General features: G+C 40.1%; 1 protein-coding gene across 3 annotated transcripts in view; it reads left to right on the plus strand.

Annotated features, from left to right (window-relative positions):
* HECTD4 (HECT domain E3 ubiquitin protein ligase 4) overlaps positions 1–21,180 on the plus strand; it is a 70,645-nt gene that overhangs the window by 28,982 nt on the left and 20,483 nt on the right. For 2 of the 3 annotated variants that reach the window (XM_069870928.1, XM_069870927.1), the window contains exons 19-52: positions 1,236–1,389; positions 1,693–1,793; positions 2,828–3,026; positions 4,439–4,558; positions 5,740–5,844; positions 6,463–6,626; positions 7,394–7,627; positions 7,858–8,050; positions 8,224–8,328; positions 8,412–8,500; positions 9,075–9,250; positions 9,562–9,697; positions 9,839–9,980; positions 10,091–10,257; positions 10,715–10,861; positions 11,166–11,350; positions 11,858–12,011; positions 12,341–12,621; positions 12,935–13,124; positions 13,768–13,849; positions 14,014–14,216; positions 14,393–14,528; positions 15,185–15,367; positions 15,642–15,812; positions 16,219–16,388; positions 16,779–16,894; positions 17,527–17,630; positions 17,892–18,053; positions 18,178–18,326; positions 18,561–18,640; positions 18,767–18,930; positions 19,627–19,864; positions 20,301–20,437; positions 20,610–20,736. In XM_069870928.1, the coding sequence (XP_069727029.1) occupies positions 1,236–1,389; positions 1,693–1,793; positions 2,828–3,026; positions 4,439–4,558; positions 5,740–5,844; positions 6,463–6,626; positions 7,394–7,627; positions 7,858–8,050; positions 8,224–8,328; positions 8,412–8,500; positions 9,075–9,250; positions 9,562–9,697; positions 9,839–9,980; positions 10,091–10,257; positions 10,715–10,861; positions 11,166–11,350; positions 11,858–12,011; positions 12,341–12,621; positions 12,935–13,124; positions 13,768–13,849; positions 14,014–14,216; positions 14,393–14,528; positions 15,185–15,367; positions 15,642–15,812; positions 16,219–16,388; positions 16,779–16,894; positions 17,527–17,630; positions 17,892–18,053; positions 18,178–18,326; positions 18,561–18,640; positions 18,767–18,930; positions 19,627–19,864; positions 20,301–20,437; positions 20,610–20,736 (5,264 nt within the window). Of the gene's footprint in view, positions 1–1,235; positions 1,390–1,692; positions 1,794–2,827; positions 3,027–4,411; positions 4,559–5,739; positions 5,845–6,462; positions 6,627–7,393; positions 7,628–7,857; positions 8,051–8,223; positions 8,329–8,411; positions 8,501–9,074; positions 9,251–9,561; positions 9,698–9,838; positions 9,981–10,090; positions 10,258–10,714; positions 10,862–11,165; positions 11,351–11,857; positions 12,012–12,340; positions 12,622–12,934; positions 13,125–13,767; positions 13,850–14,013; positions 14,217–14,392; positions 14,529–15,184; positions 15,368–15,641; positions 15,813–16,218; positions 16,389–16,778; positions 16,895–17,526; positions 17,631–17,891; positions 18,054–18,177; positions 18,327–18,560; positions 18,641–18,766; positions 18,931–19,626; positions 19,865–20,300; positions 20,438–20,609; positions 20,737–21,180 lie in introns of all 3 variants that reach the window. The other variant, XM_069870926.1, reaches the window with a different exon arrangement.

Consider the following 21,180-nt stretch of genomic DNA (forward strand, 5'->3'; position numbering starts at 1 on the left):
GTAGCGATTAAGGCACGACCCCTTTGATGAGGCAACAAGCAAGATCACCTTTATTGAGAGGATACAAACCTTATGTAGTGTTTCTGTATCCAGTCAGCAGCTACCCCAGTGAATTTCCACGTGTGAGAAACCTGCAGTTACAGCGATAGAGTGCAACCCACTGTTTACCACAGATGTGGCCCTTATCTTCATGTTTTCCATCTAATGCATTCTTTTCTTATTAACTCACGGGCCTTAGCGAAGATTCCAAGGTCTCAACAAGCTAGCAAGCATGAGAACACCGTCCGTTTGCTCTGTGTTTGCTGCTAGTATCAGGGGTATGCCAAGGCATCGGCCGCTTGTCCCAGCATACATGCCACAGTGAGATCTTTCATGCCCACAATAATCTAGAGAAACTTCAGCCTGGTAAGGTTTTAGGCAATTACAGGGGTATTTATGAGCAGGGTGTGGTATTTACTAGTCAGATGGGAGTATTCCTGTAAGCCAGCGCAGATCTTTTATTTTGAAATACCAGGCTATTGCATCTCTATTGCATATTTTCATAGAAACATAGAATCATAGAATGGTTAGGGTTGGAAGGGACCTTGAAGATCATCCAGTTCTGATGCCCTTCCATGGATCCTTCCCTGTCTCCCCTTCACTTAAAAATATGTTGGGAATGGTATGAAACACAAGCTGTGAACCTTTTCGTTAGCTAAACACCTCCCTCTCCCCGTTGTATTTCAGGTTTCAGTTTCTATGCTTTTCTGTGCCTGTAAGATCAGTTTTTTATTGACAATGCATCATTCCTCTGAGGTGTTTTCAGATGGGTTTCATGCTGAAATACACTCTAAGATACAGATTCTTTTTGAATGTTTTGAGCTTTTGGTGCTAGGAGCCTGATATATGTACTGAACAAACACATTGGTGTTTGGTCTGGGCTTTCCTCCCATGCTCATGGGAGCTTATAATTTTCTAAGTAATTATTAAACTCATGATTTACTGTCTTCTGATCTGTCCTTGTTTGGTAAGAATTGACAACAAAAGACCAGGATGTTAATGCTTTGGAGAAGTTGTAATGTTTTCAAGATCCTAAGGGGATTTGGGGGTGGGGGGTAATGCAATGCAAATGTTCTCTTCCGGGTTTTGAATTGCCTGCTTATACAGTCTGTTACAAGATTAAACAGATGACTAAAAATAGTAGAGATGCTCTATGAAAATAGTCGTTACACTGTAAACCTTTACTCTCCTTACAGATTAAAGGGCTTGGAACAAATTACGAAGGCCACTATGCTTGGTCACCTGCTTCCCGTCCTGCTGACATCTCTGATGCATCCAAATCTGCAAACGCTAACCATGGCTGATGCCCTAATGCCTCAGCTGGTGCAGCTGGTTCTGTACACAAGTCAGGTATGGCCTTTGTGTGAGCAGTTGTCAACAACAGAAAAAAAAGATGGCATATGTGTTCTGCGGTGCATTAGATCTTCGTCAAATTTCTGCAGTGAACGATCCACAGATCATAGTTTAACAATTGCTCGACAGCTACAAAAGCTGATAATGCTGAATATTAAATCTGAGTTGGTGCAAGAGCTGTGAAGGAATGGTTTATTGTCAATAACAGCATAGAATGTGATGGTTAATATGTTTCAACAAACAGATCTTAAAACTATTTCCTGTTTACATGTTTCTAACACTGTATATTTTCTGCCACAGACTGCACTGCTGCTTAAAACTCAGTCTCCAGTTTTCTCAGAACTAAACATTTCCCCTGGTGCTGCATCAGACCAGAAGGGGAAGCTATTGCCTGATGAGAGGTGATTTTCTTTACATTTGGGTCTTTCCATGGGATAAAATATCTGAGCTGTACTGTTCGTTTGACCGTTGCTGTGGGGCAAATCTTAAAGCAGCAATCTTTTTCTTTTTAAGGCAAAGCTCTAATGGTTTGTAAGACTGTCTTACAGATATAGAAGATTTTATGAAAGGCAATTAATTCTGAACTTTTTGCATATAGAATTAAATTATTAATATCCTCAGGTTGTTTACACAGGATATGGTTTGTTTTGATTTCTCCCTCACCTCAAGCATTAGGAATTAATTCTAAATGTTCCTCTTAGAATAAATTAAGCTAAGGAAGACCATCATGAGAAAATGTAAATTGCTCTGGCAGCATGAGATACGGTATTAAAACCATTGGAAAGATATTAAATGGTTTGATTTACGTAGAGAAATATCACTATTTTAAGTCCTGCATTTAAATCCTGCGTCTCAACTCAAGGTTATACAGCTTCTGCTTAGAGACAGAAACACACAGCTAAATTGAATAAAAAGTGCTTATCATATCTATTTGCAGTGTTGAAGAATTTAGTGCTGAACAACTTGTGATAGTATTCAATATACTGTTGAAAACTCTGAAGAATTTATTTTCAATCCTCCTGCAAATGTTAAGTTTCAGCAAAACATGAATTATATTGTTTCATGAGACTAGAATCATTTTTGGATGCTGTCCTGGGAGAGAAGATGTGTGTTATGCTACCAATTGTGTATTAGAATCCATATACAGGACCATTTCCTTGTTTATGGTTCTGCTTAGATGTTTCTCGTAATTTGGAAATCGGAAGGCAAAAAAGTTCAGATTTTACAGGTTAGAGATTAACGTGGTTATTTGCAATGTATGGAGTTCATGCGATTTAAGTTCTGCGTGTTCTCTCAAGACAGTTATGCCTAAAATGAGGAGTCAATACTTCTGTGTCCTTGTGTGTCAGTACTAAGAGATGTTTTACAGTTTGATGTCTGACTATCATAAAACTCTGTGTGAGTTTTAGGGCTGATTTTTTCACTGCTATTTCAGAATGCTGGAAGAGAAGGAAGAACCAGGTTTTCTTACGGGTTTGAAGATCCCCGCTCCCTGGGCTGCTGGGAAGACTGTAGAAACAGTTCATCCTGTCAGGGATAACTATAAATTTAAAGAAACTGTACATATTCCAGGAGCCCGCTGTTTATATCTTAGATTTGACAACAGATGTTCTTCACAATATGATTACGATAAGGTAAGCAAGGGCCAGCTCAGAATTTCTTTATATGTATATATATTCCTGTCAGCAGCACGTCCCATTTTCATGTTTTTCTACCCCTTGTCTTTAATGGTGCCTTATTTCCATCCCGCATCAGGATAATGCAGGAGGTTTTTATTGATAGGAGCTTATTGGTGCACACTAATGTCACAGTCTACTTACTTCAAGACTGCTAAGTGCAGGGGTGCAGAGGTTATTTCCTGTGCAGAAAGAATTCTTGAGTTTCATCTTAAGACTAGACTTAGCTGAGTGATAGAAAACATGCAAAGATTTGTTGACATGAAAAGGAAGATGAAGATAAATTATTTACATTTAATTCCTATTATTCTCAAAGAAACAATCCAAAAAGAGTATATGCTTAATTCTTGTTGTGTTTTGTTCCAGAACGTAATAGCCAGTGATTGTCTCGATGTTTGAAACCTACCAGTTAGGAGGATCTTTTGTTAAGGTTTAGGCTCTGTATTTAGGAAATTACCTCAAAAGTTGTAAGAAGTGGGAGTTATTAAACAGGAGAAATCCAGTAGGATACAGAGCTGGGTTGGGGGTGAGTGTATGAATGTGTGAGCGTGTTTTGGGTTCCCCACCCTGACATTCATGCCAACGATGGCAGAGATCGTCAGTTTGACTTCATTCTCATTTTTGCTGTTGTTCAGTTTTCCTTGTATCTCGAATTTTAATCTAGCAGCCAGCTTTGTAGATCAGCACCTTTTGTTTAAAGTGGGCACAACTGAAAAGTTCACTCTTTTTTCTATGATGGTGAGCAGCTCATTCACATGGATGAATATGAACAAGCACTTTCAATTTCAAGAACACAACTAAGAGCATTTATTTACTTTTTTATGATCAGAATGCTACCTGCACTGCTTACCGATTGTTGCTTTATTTTCTTCAACATAGAGCAAGTCCTGTCATAGTCACTCCCACTTGTTATTTATAAGCATCTTTAATATCCATTTAACCTATTACTGGTTAAACTCCTCCAGAAAACTTTGGACCATGTCACATTCCCCCTAAAGTCACTGACAAAATAACTTTGGGAGCAGGATCAATCCATTTATTAGTGGAGAGGGGATATGTTCCAGTTAGCTCAGCATGTGGACTGAGAGTTAGGATTTCTCTTGACTTCTGCTCCCAGTTCCACTGCTGACTTAAGGCTGTGTGACCTTGGGGGCAGGTCGCTCAATTTCCTCTCTGCCTCAGTTTCCCCATCTGTAAAATGGGGATAATAATACTTGCCTACCCACCTCACAGGGCTGTTGTGAGGATTTGTTAATGTTGATAAAGCGCTTTGAAAATATAAAGCGCGGTGTAAGTGCTAAGTATTATTATTATTATTAGATTTTCTTGTTTTTCTCTTACAGTCTAACAGTGTATTTTATGTTTTGAAGTTGGTGATCTATGCTGGTCCTAACACAAACAGTAGGAAGGTTGCTGAGTATGGAGGCAATACACTGGGATATGGCAGCCGTAGTGTCTTAGGAACTGGTTGGCCGAAAGACTTAGTAAAGGTACAGTATTATAATCCAACAATATTTCACATAGAAAAATCCCCTTTGGAAACTGTCAAGTCCACTTTAACCCTTATAGCAGTGAAGTTCAAGTGTGTGGTTACCTATGATGCCCTTCTTAAGTGGGCTGCTATGTCCTTGGGGAGTAACCTTGGTTGTATGTTGTGTGATGCTTCTCCTTGAGCTTATCTTTTGTTATGTCGTATGGAATTCGTTATTGACGCATTTCAGTGCCCTAATGGCGCTGCTGTTCTCACAAGAGCATCTTCCTAGGAGAGGTGTGCACAGGCTGAGGCTGTGCTTATTTTCTTAAGGTCTTTGGGCTCAATTTCATTTTTTTAACAGTAGCCCACAAATATAACTGGTAGTAAACGTAGCAGCTTACCAACCCTTTGTGTTGGTTTTTACAGTAAAGCTAAGACTGAAAAATCCCTCAAACTTCTTGAAACTTCAGTATTTCAAGAATTTTACAGGATCTTCCCTCATTGAGTGCAGTATGGGGCGGTTATACATCTGTGCTGCTGCATTGTCCCACGCTAAAAGTGGGCTTAGATGCCTAATAAAAAATAACTTCTGAAAGAAAACTAAGTAGTAATAAACCGGAAAGTAATTTAGAAGCATAGAATCATTTAGGTTGGAAAAGACCTCTTAAGATCAAGTCCAGCCATCAATTTCAGATAAGCACACCATTGTTCCCAGTTAATGGAGTTCATTGATTTTTTTTTTTGATATGGCTTTATACTGCTCTTTTAGCAAACTCTTCTGACTATGTTGACATTCTTCTCCTTGAAGAGCTTGTCTGTCTTCCTTCGGGAAGAGTACTTGGTTATCGCATGCTTTTTTGCAGACAAGTAATGAAGGCATTTTGATGAAAGTCAAGGCCAAGTAACAAAGACTGATAAATTCTACTTTTGTTTCTACAACTACTGTGGGTTTTTTGGTTTTACTCTACTCACCCAGCAGCAAAATGAAAATCAAACTGTCCACTAAAAGATCCTTATAAAAAGGGATGAATCTTAAATCAGAGTAATTTGAGATAAAAATAATACTTGGATAACTGTCATTAAAAATATTAATCCATAAAATAAGCACTTGTATAAAAAGCCTGTTTGTTTGCCTTAAGTTTTTAAATGTGTCTTCTCTTTCTTTTTTTTTTTCCACTTCCTCATCAAAATTTTAAGGTTGAAGGAGATACAGTCACCTTCTCCTTTGAAATGCGGAGTGGCCGCGAGCACAACACTCCGGACAAAGCTATGTGGGGCTTTGCTTGCACTGTTCGCGCACAGGTACTCAAACGGCAGATTCCATGGGATAGGTTCAGCTTCGGTTTGTCTTCTGTCTGTTACCTACTTCAGATCGAGTAGAAATGTCTTTGTAGTTGGGCATTAACTTCTGAAATTGAAAAATGTATTAGCACTCGTATTAGCACTGGGCTTGGATGGAGTCACTTTAATGTCTCTTGCTGCTTGTAGACTGGGATTTCTTTGTCTTGTAACAAACTGGAAATCAGAGATTTAATGAGGGAATAATGATTCCAGCCTATAAAGAAGAGAGAGGAGGGGGCACTGGGATCAAACAAAAGGAACCTTGAATCCTACTGCTGGGAAGATAGGACTAGGTCTGTGAGATGAGGGATCTGCAGGCCACAAAGTGACTGAATCAAAATAAGTTGATGTTTTATTTTCTTTTTTTTTTTGGTTCAGGAAAATAGCATTTAAGTCCTTTTCTTGTCTTGAGCTGTTCTTATGTATTGCCTTAAACTGTCACAGCATTTTTACAATATATCTCTGTATAAGAGACATATCATATACTTATATGTGATATATAAAAATCTCCTGACTTGAAATACAGTGGGAAGGACTTAACAGTTGATTATGTGCATCTTATCTCTATTCCTGCTGCAGGAGTCTTCAGAGGACGTGTCAGGAGGCTTGCCATTCTTAGTGGACCTGGCACTTGGCCTCTCTGTGTTAGCTTGTTCTATGCTGCGAATATTATACAATGGACCAGAAATTACCAAAGATGAAGAAACCTGTCAGGAGCTCTTGAGATCCAAACTATTACAAAGGTTAAAAAAAAAAAGTCATTTTTATCCCAGGTTCCTGTGTGGATGTTTTTCTGAGGGAAGCTGATGTTTGTAATTGTTTGTCTGGTGTTTTAAAATCATGGAATAGTTTGGGTTGGAAGGGACCTCAAAGCCCATCCAGTCGCACCCCTGCCAAGGGCAGGGACACCTTCCACTGGATCAGGTTGCTCCAAGCCCCATCCAACCTGACCTTGAACACCTCCAGGGATGGGGCAGCCACCACTGCTCTGGGCAACCTGGGCCTGAGCCTCACTACCCTCATCATGAAGAATTTCTTCCTGACGTCTAATCTAAATCTTCCACTCTCCCATTTAAAGCCATTTCCCCTCATCATATTACTCCATGCCCTTGTACCAAGTCCCTCCCAAGCTTTATTGTAGCCCTTTCAGGTACTGGAAGCTGCTCTAAGGTCTCCCTGGAGCCTTCTCTTCTCCAGTCTGACCCACCCCAACTCCCTCAGCCTGGCCTCATAGCAGAGGTGCTGTTTTAAGGTGATTGTTCTGATAATTTTTCATGCACAATTTGTTCAGCAGTTCATTGTTGCCTAGAACTAAAGAAAATTCAGTAGAATAGAGGTCTTCTTTTGAGTAGAGGAGGATTGGGCTGTGCTTGGTACAAGCCACATTTAGTATGTTGATGTGCAGTCTGTCATTGTATTGCGGTGTTGACTCATCTGCATTTCTGAATGAGAGGGGAGAGTTGGGAAAAGAAAATTCTTCTAAAAGCATCCTTCTTATTTATTTTTCCAGGTGCCAGTGGCAGGTGGAAGCTAATGGTGTAATATCTCCAGCCCTTACACCAAGTCCTTCTCCGTTGCCTCTTACTATAGATGAAGATAGAGAATTTACATATCCTTCTGATGTTCTAGTGCCTCCCGTTGGACACTATTTTGACCTGCCTAGGATCAGGCTGCCTCCAGGAATCATGATAAAACTCAGGGAAATTTCTGGACGTGCTCGACCTCAATTTAGACCTAGTATAAAGTGAGTAGTCATTGTTTTGCTCTGTTTTTCTAACTTGTCTTTTATTTTTTGAAATGTTTGGTGCCAAAGTAAGCAAAAGCAATGGTAAGGATGCTGCATGCCTGTCAGGTGTGATGGTATGCATGTAATATTTTCTGAATACTTGTTTTAATCTAGTGTACTGTAAATGTGAATGTCAAAGTTTAACTGCTATTCTTGCTTAATGAGTTTGGCTTTTCCTATAACCCTAGGGAAGTGATTCAGCCAGAAGTGATGGAGGAGATGGTAGTTTCATGTGTGATTAAACATTTGAATTTGGTTGATGCGCTCCAGTCCCTGATAAATTTCCAGTACCAGGAAGAACATGCAGAAGAATATGATTTACTTTGTAAAATTATGGGAGAGACCTTTAAGAAGCTAAATGCCATGGAGAGACAATTGCAGGTAAAAATAAAATTCCACAAAGAAACAGACGTTTTTCTAAGAAAAAAGGTGTATTGACAGCATTTTAGAAACAAGGCAATACAAAATGTACTCTTGATTTTTTTCTCTGAAGATCTCTTCTAATCTTTAAAGATGAACAACTGGAGTAAGTGTTATTTCTGTCCCTTTATTAGAGTGTGGCTGAGCTGGAGCAGAAATGGCAGAATGAGGTAGATGATGCCATGCATGGGAAGCTGGAGAACAATGTCCCATTCTTTTACGATTATCACTTCAACGAGGTAAGCGTTGTGGCCACTGCATGTCCTCATGTTTCCTGCTGCTCTCGCAATCCATGTTCATCCTTCTCCTTCACTTTGTTTAGAGCAAGATGAAAGAACTAGAACTTCTGTGTTCCATGAAAGAAGTTTCTTTTGATGGAAGCGATCTTGAGAATGTGGTCCTGGCATTAAGGTTAGTAGCTGGCTGTGGGGTGCTCTAGTCTGGCAAGATATTTAAAAGATAGGCAGCTTTAAGCAGCTGTGGGATTTGAGCGAGTTCCACAAGTGGGTATGCAGGGTTAAAGTTGCATGAATAAACACCTATTGAAGAATACAGCTGAATCTCATTGTACCCTGCGACACTTAATAATGTGTAACAGAATCTGGCAGTGAATGTTTCAAAAACATTTTATGTCTAATTTCATTAAAGACTGGTAGACCTGTAGAAAGAAAACAATCTTTAGGAGCAGAAACATTCAGATGAACTTCTAACCAGGGATGCAAATACTTTTTAAAGCTTAATTTTCCCATTTATCAGTATCTAATTAAATTGTTAGAAATGTTTGTGCTAAATTTATTAATATTAGTACTTAACAGCTACTCGTTAACAGAGCACTTGTTCCTTAAATCTTTGCTTTCTGCTTCGGCATGGAATCGTCAATGCTGTATGTCTTTAAAATATAACCTTTCTTACAGTAACGCTTCATTTCAGAAGGCATTATAGCATAATCGTGTTTGCTTCTTCTACTTTTCTTTCATAACCTTAGGGAGAAGTTTTTTCAAGAGGTGAATTCACTGATACAGAAGACCTCTCATCCCCTAGCAAAAACAAAAGCATTAGTTAAGAGTTTGATGAACAGAGCAGAGCTATTACTACATGTCACTATTGCAGCACAGTCTGGCATCACAAGAAGTATATCTGGTACCCCTGCAGAGACTCCAGGTATCTGTCTCATTACCAGTATTGCTGTTAGAATGATGATAAATTAAGGCCTAAGTAATAATAATATGTGAGATTTAACTTTGGTCTCCCGAATTACGGGGGAAAAAATATGGTTAACCTAATCAAAGCAAAACTAATGTGAAACAATACCTGAAGATAGGAAAATCCTCAAAACTGAGATGCAAGTTCTTGCTTAGGCTGTGTTTTCCCCACCCTGTGTTATAGCTCTTGGTGGAACACCCACGGTGATTTTATAACCAGTTTTAAATAACCTCCCCCAGGAGTGACATTCTTTCATATTGATATTGCAGCCTGTAAATCAGCATCTGAAACAAAAGTGATCTCTCATGCAGTCCGCCAGCCCGTCTTCCTTCGCAGCATGTCAGCACCATCGGACTTGGAAATGATCGGTAACGAAGATATCGAGTTTGCTAGATCAAGTCAAAGGTATACAAAGGTTTATTCCACTAAGCTGATTTACAACAACATGATGCGTGTTGTTTAAAATCATCATAAATTATGTAAACATAGCACACTTCATTGAATCAACTTACTGCTGCCAGGTGTAATTATCGTGTATTCTCATAGGCGCCGCCACGTTACAAGCCATAGAAGCAGCTCTTTCACTCTTCTCCAGTCACTGACCTTTGAGGATAGCAAAGATAAACCCACATACAGTGTCTTACTGGGGCAACTGTTTGCTTTCATTGGAACAAACCCTGACCAAGCGGTATGTCCTTTTAAATGTGCTAAATCGTTACAGTTTCAAATTCAAACTTTCACAAAGAAGAGCGGTGTCTTGTTTGTGTCTTATTAACAAAAGCAAACATGATCTCATAGGTATCTAGCAGCAGTTTTCTGCTGGCTGCTCAGACACGGTGGCGGCGTGGAAATACGAGGAAGCAAGCCCTGGTGCATATGAGAGAGTTGCTGACGGCAGCTGTTCGGGTTGGCGGCGTGACGCATCTTGTAGGCCCAGTGACCATGGTACTTCAGGGAGGACCAAGGTTTGTATATGTCTCAAATGATTAAATGTTTTGGTTTGTGTAGAAGATAGCAAATTGCTTTGTGCAAAGAAAAGCTGGGATGGCTCAAGTTTGCAGAACTAAGCGTGCAACAACCGCTTTTATTTGGCCCTTGTGGTGTGAAAAGACAAACTTCTAAGGAAAGCTCTTGTTTGGCAGAAGGTGAACTTGCCTTTCATACTGGGGTGACGTGTTCCCAGATATGTAGGGTATCATACATGTCTTAGTCATGTCTGAGGTAAAACTACCATACTGTCCTGTTTACATATATGTTCCCTGTTAAAACACTGCAACTTGGCAGCTTTGCTTTTCAGTCTTCCTTGGATAATTCTTAATGTGTGCTGATTTGCTTCCTTTTTTTTTTCAAGCTATAGTTGGGAATATGTTGATTTTATTTAAGCTAGAAAACCTACTATTTACGTATCTTAACTACCAACAGAATCGAAGAGCTCACATGTGGCGGGATGGTAGAACAAGTCCAGGAAGCTTTTGGAGAGACTATGACATCTGTGGTCTCGCTGTGTGCTCGCTACCCCATTGCTTGTGCAAATAGCATTGGCCTGTTATGCACAATACCTTACACAAGGTATGGAAGTATTTCCTTCAGAAAGGGGAGAAGGGCATCTACAGTTGTCCTTATGAGGCTTTGCCTTAATGAGAAGTGTTTTGTATAAATATACTCCCTTCCCTCAAGGTGGGGAGTATCTGAGAACATCCTGTTAAATTTTCTCAGAATGCAGAATTTCATCTGGGGAGGGCAAGGGACACACAAAACCATCTTTCTGCCAAGTGAAGTAATTAATGCCTAAGTTAAGAACAGATTCTGGATTTTCATTCTGTTTGTTAGAGACTAACAAATTACTTAAGTCTGAATTTCTCCTCTCATACAGGAGTGAGGAGAAGTGTTTGGTACGTAGTGGCCTGGTGCAACTTATGGACCGGCTTTGCAGTTTAAGCAGCCAGACAGAATCCAGTTCGAATGAAAAACAAACTAAGAAACAGAAAGTGGCCACCATGGCTTGGGCTGCATTCCAGGTGCTGGCCAACCGCTGTGTGGAATGGGAGAAAGAGGAAGGTAGGAACACTGCCAACTGTATCTCTGCTGTGTGCATTAGAATCGCGCAAGTGCCCGAGAAGTGGTGTAAAAGTATTCAAAACAGGGCATTCGCTCACCGTGACCTAAGTACTGTTTGGGTTCTTCAGAAACACACAAGTAGATACATGAATAAGTTGGTTTTCATAGCATCCTAGTATAGTTTGGGTTGGAAGGGACCTTAAAGATCATGTGAAAATTCAAACCCCCCTATTGTTGTTTTTAATTCTAGTTTTCTTCCTTCTCATGAGAGTGTTTATATTGTAGTTAGTGTCAAGTCTGCCACTTGGTTCTCTCTAGACATAACCAGATAACCCAGAGACCCTGAGCAATCACTTATGCCTTTTTCCTATGTTAGGATTCACCCATAGCATACATAAACTTGTAGACATGTGACTATTGCCTAATGAGTCATAGATGTCAGGTTTGGTAAATGTGTCCATTCATTTTTCTTTATTACAATTGTGTATTCTGTGCTTACTTTTAAAGGCGGTTCAACAGAAGCTGTTCACTCTGGTCTGGCTCGTCAGGTCTCCAGCCTTCTTACCAACCACCTTGCACGAGCTACTGAGTGTTGTGGTAATCAAGCTGCAGGAAACGACGCGCTTCAAGATGTTCTCAGTCTTCTTAATGACCTGTCAAGGTACTAGGCCTTTATCTCTGGAGTATTCTTTTCTATGAGTGAAAGCAGATGGGGGTGGTTCTGGTTTGTTTTTATTTTACTATAGTGAAGTTAAGATAACTTTCATAACCATTCTAAAACTTCATTGTACACTGGCACTTACTCAGCATTTAATCAGTGCTATCAGGTTATGTGGGAATTACTACATATAAAGTTTTGCCAGGCGCTGGCAATTTTTAATTAAATATTGTAAATAATACATTTATTTGGCTTTCATTTCAAGAGCATCATTGAACAGTCTCCTTTTTTTTTCCCCCCAAATGGCAGTTACCTGTGTTTTTCCCTTTCAGGAGTCACATAGGTAAAGCGATCTTGAGCCAGCCAGCCTGCGTGTCCAAGCTTCTGTCGCTTCTCTTGGATCAGCGTCCTTCTCCAAAGCTGGTGCTTATAATCCTCCAGTTGTGTCGTGCTGCACTACCTCTCATGAGTGTTGAGGACTGTGGAAATGTGGAATTACCTCCTTGGAGTTATTCTGTACCGTCTCTGAACAGTGAGCAGGATGATCCCAGTGACCCAGCCTCCAAGATTGCTTCTCTGCTGTTGGCGAAGCTGGCCGATTACGTAGTACCAGGTACCAGCATCTTTTTGGCATCATGCTAATCCGAGAAATTGCCAAGCAAGTCCTATTTCTGCAAGGAGCTTTTGTATTGGTGCAAAGCTCAAGTAGTAGGAAGGTATACAATATGTCAGCATTGAAAGAGGAATCTCTGACTTTCCATCTGCCTCTGAGTTTAACTGCTCTGGCTGAAGTGTGTGTCACAGTGATCTTTTAGACATCTCAGGTGTTATGAGCATTAGTTTCAAGGTGAAGAAAGTTTGTTGATGGAGCTGGTGGTTGTGTGGTTTTCGTTGGTTTGATTTTTTTTTTTCCTTTCTCCTTCAAGGTTGCCAGACCGTTCTTTCTCCAACTGCCTCCGAGCCAGATACTACTTTGGCCAAAGCCAGCCCTAAAAACTCCATAAAAGGTGATAAAGATCCTGGAGAGGAAAGCGAGGCAGTGGATGGTAAACTTTCTATTTTTATTCATAAGCGGGAAGACCAGTCATCCCATGAAGTCCTTCAGCCATTACTCAGGTAATCTCAGCTCACAGGATTCAAATTACCAACCAGTTTGGCCAAATCTATTCCTCTTCTTTTAGTGCCACAGCTTTAGAAAAATGCATCCTAGATGCCATAGTAAGAGGGAAAGCAAAATGTCTTCCCAATTTGTTTCGTTTACTGGCAAAATAACGAGGTAATGTGAAAATGGTTTATAGGGCTGATGCTTGGTGTACTGATAGCCATATCGCTGTATGGAATTGTTGGTGAGGCAGCAGCAGATAAAATCTAAATCAACTGCTTCCTGGACTTAGAGGTCTGGTTTTGTAGCAGACTAGTAACAATGAGAGCAGCAAAGCTGGAACCCAGTGTATAGATATATAAAAGGTGGAGGGAGATACCAAGTGTGAAGTTTTGGTTTTGGCTTACTTAGAAGCCATGTAAGCCACTACCAAAGGAACCTGAAAGCTTCTTAATCTGTCAGAAGACAATCACGTGACAAATCGGCTGCTTAAATGATGCTCCAACGGAAAAAATGAACACGTCTTGGAACCCATTGGAAGGGTTGCTTTCAAATAATTTAAAAACACACTTACTATATTAAATTGGACTGTGTATTTGAGCTGTCTTTTTCCACCAATGAAAACAAAGCAAATGTGTATTATTTTTGCTTTAATAGTAGCTCGGAAGGTCGTCCATTCAGACTGGGAACTGGAGCCAATATGGAGAAAGTGGTGAAGATGGATCGAGACATGACAAAAGTAAGAAAAGGAATACCTAAAGAATTATTGAAGTCACTGGAGGATGACTTGATCTGTTCTCAGTCCTTTCACCTGTGCAGAGGGAGGGGAGTTAAATGCATCATGTGTTGTGGCCAACTAGAGCTAATGTTAATATTTGTCTTGTGTGGCAATTTTATTTTCAGAGTGGCTGCTGTGAAGTTATTACAGAAGAAGCTGCTGCAGCACTTCGAAAGGCAACTAAGTGGGCACAGTCTGGTCTGATAGTTAGTGTTGGACCACCCATCGAAACCATCAGTCCGGAAACTACTAGTGGGTTGTCGACTGGGGACAAAAAGAAGACTGCGCAAACATCTATTTGCAGGGAGAGGAATTCTGAGCTTGCCAGGTAGGTCACTGATTCTATAGCTACCGTCAAGATTGGTTTTCTGTATACTGGTATTTGTAGTGCTCTAGGAAGTAATCTGGATGTTCATAAACTTCCATTTTTATGCAGTGTTGACAGCTGAAGCTTTTCCTTTTATTGTTTTGAAATTAATGTGCTGATTGTTTTCTCCTGTTCAGGACGGATCCGGTGAGGCCGTTCATTAGTGGTCACGTTGCAAACAGCATGGCAGCAGAAGTGATCGCTTTGCTGCATAGCTTGTTGATGGCACCGGAATCAAATGCAGCTCAGATATGGACAACAACTGCTGAAAAAGTAAGCTAACAGAAAATTAGGTATCAAATTCTACACCAAGTGTGTATTGAATGGTTAAGAGAACTTAATTATTGGGAATTGCCTAAGGTACTCCTCTCCAATTTACTACTTCTAACACTTCAAACTGGGATGTCTAACTGCATAGAAGCAGCCCTTCATAGGAGGGGGTGTCTGTCTGACATCTTAGGGTGGAATAAATAAGAAATTATCCAGTGTTTGTGTGTGTTGTCATTCACCTGGTGTTCTTTTCACTAATTAATAATGCTGTTTGTTTAGAGAGTTATCTTGCATTTGCGATGTAGATATTCTACCTCTGCTAGTCAGTCCTCTTTGCCCTAAACTGAGGGTCTAAAGTGTTGACTAGAAACTACAGCTTTTATGTTTCTCAGAATCCTCTATCTGTTGCTTAGGCTAAATCCTTAGGTAAAGACTTGATAAAATTATATATGAAACTCTGTGATTCTAAGTTACTTTGGAATGGAACTGCCTTTGGTGTTGGCACTTCAGAGAACCTGGAATATTCTGAATTATATAATTCTCTTCAAGAACAAAAATAATTCTTCTAAGACTCTGTGTGGGCTGGAGGCTCAGGGCATTGTTTTTTGTTTGAATTGTGCTTTGAAGTCGTTGTCTAGCATTTTTGCTTCTGTCTTCAGGTTTTGTCTCGAGCTCTGATGTACATTCCGCAACTTGGGAAATATGCAGAAAGTATTTTGGAGAATGGGAGTAGCAGTGGAAGGAAACTCGCTAAACTTCAAAGAATTGCTCGACAGGCAGTAGCTGCCCTTTGTGCTCTGGGTGGCTTTAAGGAGACGATTAAAATAGGTTCTGAAGTTCAGGTAATTTGGTGCCATTCACATTTTGTCTCTTAAATGAGAATCGGTGCTTTTGACGATGTTTTGCCGGCGCTGAAGTACTTGTGGCGCAGTGTGTGGATTGCCTGCGGTTGTGAAGCAGGTTTGGTAATACTTATGGAGACTGCTATTGTGTGTTATTCCCTTTTCCTAAAATACCCAGCTCTAATAGTGTGTTGAGTTGGTGGAGTGGTGTCAATCACTCAGTGTTTCTTGTTTGTAAAGCCTTAAACCTTATGCAGCCCTTCCTTGGTTGTAGGTTTTAGGTAAAGGAATAGCAGGAAGCATTGGAGTTGTGGCATCTATTAATGAACAAGAAGGTATAGCAACTGTCAAGTTTCCACCTACCAGTATAGATGGTAGAAAAACCTCACAAGCATCAGACACATTAACTATTCCATTATCTAGGCTCTGTGTTCCAAGATCTGAGGTACGGTAGTTTTAAGATTCCAATATTAAGCATAATATCTACTATTTCTTTTGTCACAGCATACTGGCAATTAATGCAGATTGTAAAAAGTCTGTTTCATCTTTGAGTAAATGTTATTTGTAAAGTTTGCCTCATTATTTGAAACATATCTTAATAATATCGATCTTTAAGTTCTCGTTCAAGTAACATAGATATTCATCTTTTGGTGCTTAAAGATGTTCCATTGCATACTGTATGGATTTTGTTAGATTTTGTTTCTGGTTTTTCATTTCTTTTCTTTAACTGGTGTTTGGTGCTGGTTTTGTGATAGTACAAAATGAGAATTAACTCCAGGTAATAAAACGCCCTCATTTCTTAGAAACTAACTACTTGAATTTAACTTTTTACCATGCCCCCCCACCATCAGGCATTGCCTCTTCATAAACTGTCCATTACTGAGAAGGTAGTACAGGCAGTCCAGTCCATGTTGCTTCCTCAGGAGGGAAGTCTATCTATTCACACCTCACTTCCTGCAACAGGAGATGGCTCAACTCCAGTAATGGCAGTGGTCCGGCTTCTTGCTGAAATAAGAACCAGGTGAGTTGGGTTCTGGGCACAAATGTTTAAGAAAACTGCATGGGTTCTTGTTTTCTTCCTCTGTGGGTATTGGCGTGAGAGCAGGGGACAATGCAAAAATTCTTGTTTGCTTCCTTAAGTACAATGAGTGTTGTTAAAATGAGCAGCAAAGTAGTGTCCCCCATAGCACTGATAATGTATTAAGCAACTGCTTTGTGTAAGTAATTGTTAACGAAGCAGGATAAAGCTGTCGTTGTGTAAGTTCTAAAGGACAGCTAAGCAACCAGGCAAAGAAATAAAGCAGTCAGCATGCTGTCTTTTAGAACAGTCTTGATTTCAATACATGTAAAGACAACTTTGAATTCAGTGTACACTTTTGTAATGCTTTAAACATACTATTTTTCCATTAAGAGCATGCCTAGTGATGGCTCAGCTGTTAGAAGACAGCTCTTTCTGTGAAGAATTCATTCAACAGTGTCCAGCTGCTGTAGAAGTTCTTAATTTGGTAGCACAGGAGTGCAGCCCTGGTAGGTATTCAGTGTGTTCTTGCAGCTTCATTGTTGTATTCAGTTCAGAGACATAATGGCTTTTAAAATCACTTTGGTGTGTTGTTCTCCAGCTGTTAGCAGTCTGATAGCTAGCACAGTACAGCACGTCTTGTCACAGCTGCAGGGCTGACAGTGTAAGAGTAGCTAAGAACTGGACTAACTAGTTTTAACCATTAGTCATAAAGTTTAGGCCTGAACTAGATTATCCTGTGTGTCATATAAGATGCAAGTCCAGGGACTAGCCCTGCTAAACTTCTGAACCCGCTCCACTTCTCTTGCATCCAGCGTAACATCTTCTGTATTCCTTGTCATTAGAGTGTACTGATTTTTTTGACAGCGGGCATGAATTCTTTTGACTTCCTGCTTTTGCTGGGTTATAAACTTGCTCGCTAAAGTGAACTTTAAATCTTAATTCACATAGCAATGTCTTTGCTAACCAAAGGAATATAATTGCTTGTATACAATAGATTTTTCCTTAATTTTGTTGATTTGGTGCGGCTTTTTTATGAGATCTCTTCAAATGCGAGTGTCCTATTTGTTTTTACTGATGTTCAACTGAAGTAACTACATTTGCTTGGAACCTCCTGACTTGCTTTGGTTTGTTGTTGCAGGGGAGAGGCTTCTTGTTGTAGAAATGCAGTGTGAAAGGTTACGAATGTTGTATCGTGACTGTGCTCGACCTCCCCCTCCTCCACTCCAAGCAGACAGGAGACAGGTGAGCACAGAAACAATGCTGAGTCTTCTGCCCCTTGCAGATGAAACCAGCCACGCAGTGCAGAGGGTCTGTCTGTGCTGCTGGAGGCAAACCGCTTGGGTGCTTATTTAAACACTTCGAGTCTGAATTTCTATAACAGGGTGTGATTCGTTGTGATTGTAGTTGTGGTTGTATGTGTTGTATTAAGTGTGCACTCGATCAAAGAACAGGTCATTGGATTTCAGTAATTGCTAGAATAAAATGCTCTGTTCTTTTTTGTAGCCCAAAGAAATCACTTGGAGCCCATCGAGAGTATTTCCCCCTGTGCGAGCGTGCATGTTTTCTTCGCATCTCACAGCTGTGACCTTTCTGGCTGATCCTAGCGCAGGTGGGGGCCTTCCTCGGGGCACATTTATCTATGCCACTTCACCAGTTCCAGTACAGGTAAGAACTCACACCTATACGATTTCATATTCAATAGTGCATGAGAAGAGAAAGATAAAAACTTTTCCATTTTACCTATGTTTTATAAATAATTTTTAAAAAATACTAATTTTTTTATTTCTAGGCACCATCATTCTACTGGGAAATTGAAATTGTTTCCTATGGAGATACAGATGATGACACTGGACCAATAGTTTCATTTGGATTTGCTACAGAAGCTGAAAAACGGGATGGTGCTTGGACAAACCCAGTGGGCACCTGTCTTTTTCACAAGTATGTTGGAGATGTACATCAAAAATCAGTCTTGCTCTGTACACTTGTAGTCAGCAACATGCATGTTTTAGTTGAAATGTTAAAATGGTGAATTGGAATATCTCCTCACTGAAGCAAAGAGTGTTGGATTACCTTTTGTTGTTACCACAGCTACTTAGACTTCAGCTGGTAGCGAGTTGTAATCCTTATTTGTTTCACTGCATGCTTTAATCTTTTTCTTGTGTTACATCTTAGCAATGGGCGAGCAGTGCACTACAACGGCTCCAGCTTGCTGCAGTGGAAGAGTGTTAGACTGGATGTGACTCTCTCTCCTGGTATGTAAGAGCACAGATAACTTGCTTATCTGATAAATCAGAAAATCCCCTAAATGTAAGGGAAACGGTGGCTGAGCAAACAGATTAAATCCATATTCTGCTTTTCATGTTTGTGTTTTTCTGCAGGTGATGTAGCTGGAATTGGATGGGAGAGAACAGAAGGAACTCCACCCCCTCCAGGGCAGCCAGCTAAAGGCAGAGTTTATTTTACATATTGTGGGCAGCGCCTTGGACCCTATTTAGAAGATGTCTCTGGTGGAATGTGGCCAGTTGTCCACATTCAGAAAAAGGCAAGTTTTTAACAGGATATATCTCAAACAACATATTTCTTTCAGAAATATTGAAAACCTTATATAGGAGGACTCCAGGAAGACCTTATAGCCTTCCAGTACTTGATGAAGTCCTACAAGAAAGCTGGAGAGGGACTTTTTACAAGGTCATGGAGTGATAGGAATGGGGAGAATGGATTTAAATTGGAAGGGGGAGGATTTAGATTAGGTACTAGGAAGAAATTCTTCACTATGAAGGTGGGAAAGCACTTGCACAGGTTGTCAAAGGAGGTTGTAGATACCCCATCCCTGGAGGTGTTCAGGGCAAGGCTGAATGATGGGGCTTCATGTGTTCCTATATGTTTTGTTATTATTTTGGCATATCACTGCCCATTAGGACACTAACGTGCAGCTGGCTTTATGGGATGGAAGTATCCTGCATTAGTAGCCCTTCTATTAGTATTCGTTCCCAGCAGTGACCTTGCTTCAAAGTATGGTAGCAAAGAGTGCTGTATCTTGAAGCCTGAAAAAAGGAAAGTTCAAAATTTGTGTTTAGAAGCTTAATACTTTCTCTGCTGCATCCAGTCTTATAGCTAGTGACGCTGGGAAAACCATATAGCATGGTGTGATCAGCTCATCCCTTTGTTCTTTTTAAAACTCAGCTAAAGAGAACGATCAAAACAACCCACAGCTCATCTTAATGCTTTTATCTTGCAGAACACGAAAGTCCGTGCTAACTTTGGATCTCGGCAGTTTGCCTATGCTGAAGGACAGGCTCACAGGAACGCTGCTGATCTGTGCATTGACCTCGCTGAAGAAATAAGTGCCAACTTTGAAGCGTTGCCTTTTGCCATGGCTTCAGATAGCGATAACGATGCTGGCACCAGCATAGCTTCTGATCCTGGGACCCACGGGCCTCCCTGTAGAATTGTTGCCATCGCCAGGACTCAACAACGTAAAGTGATAATTAATGTTTTTTTGAAACTCTTTTCAGGAGAAATTTCAGTCAATTAAATAGGATTTAAGCCCATCCTGGCTGCAGTGCCTAGGCGCTGCCTATTTAGGTGAAGCAGTACAACACGCATTGTCAAATATGTGCTTGTTTGACATTAGACAGAGCAATTAAAAACCTATTACTTTGGTCTTCCTTTATAGGAACGCACAAATTATTTTCAGTGCAACTGCAATGAGAAATTACCTTATTTGGGCCTTGAATACAATAAAATATGGTAGCTAATTGAATTAGCTGATTGATTATGCTATGTCAGAATGTATTATCTTCCACAGTGTGATTGGAGACTGTGGAATGCAATCTATCTCAAACTTCATGGAGTATTTTTGCATGCCTTCTGCTGCCTTATGATCTCTTTCGTTCCGTGGGTGTTTTGCAGAATATGACAGCGACACATCTTGCCACTACAAAATGGAGCTAAGCTATGAGAATTTTATCACATCAGGTCCCGATCCTCATCCCCCTCCTATTGCAGATGATGAAAGCGATGATGACGATGATGATGACATTCCCCGGGTGAGGAACATGGCAAACTGCCTGCTATAACTACTGTAATGTAAATACAGATCTTCTAGTTCAGTTTTTAAGTTGGGCTACACAAGAGTTTTCCCTACTTGATTAAGGAAAATATAGCTGTTGTAAACTTTTGCTTTCTTCTTGGTGTTTTAGATAACTTTTCTCTTTGTAGGAGGACCACTATGCGCTGTTGGTTAAAGCCTGGGAAACTAAAGTTTTCCCTACAATTAGAAGAAGATTCCGTAATGAAGCTGAGAGGAAGTCTGGGTTGGATCAGATTAAAGGAGCTTTGCAGTTAGGTATGGCAATGTTTATTTCCATGCACATTGTTTTATGTGATGTGCAAGAAGCGTGAAGACAACACCTGTGTTTCTTTTATGTTTTTCTGTATTCAGGGCTAGAAAATTTCAATTAAAGAAAAATAATTCACTTGTATTTGTCAAGCGCTTAGAATTTGGTTTGAGGTCGTGATTTATTTTTAACGCTTACTTAAGGTGGACTTTTTAAACGTGGAAAGTGGCTTTAGAAATAGTGGCAGAATTTGGTGTGCTTTTATGACATGGGTACAGAAATACTTTGGAAAAATATTTTGGGTAGGAATTATGTACGTGCATTTTTTGTCTGTGACTATATCAAGGCAAAAATATTGAGGAACACTTTAATAAGGAGGGATTTGTAAATTAATATGGTTCCCGCAAGACATCCTGTTTGTGGGAGAATCACAGTAACAGCAAAGTAAGAAT

This window comes from Phaenicophaeus curvirostris, chromosome 17, assembly GCF_032191515.1.
Source record: "Phaenicophaeus curvirostris isolate KB17595 chromosome 17, BPBGC_Pcur_1.0, whole genome shotgun sequence".
In the NCBI taxonomy this organism is placed as follows: Eukaryota; Metazoa; Chordata; class Aves; order Cuculiformes; family Cuculidae; genus Phaenicophaeus; species Phaenicophaeus curvirostris.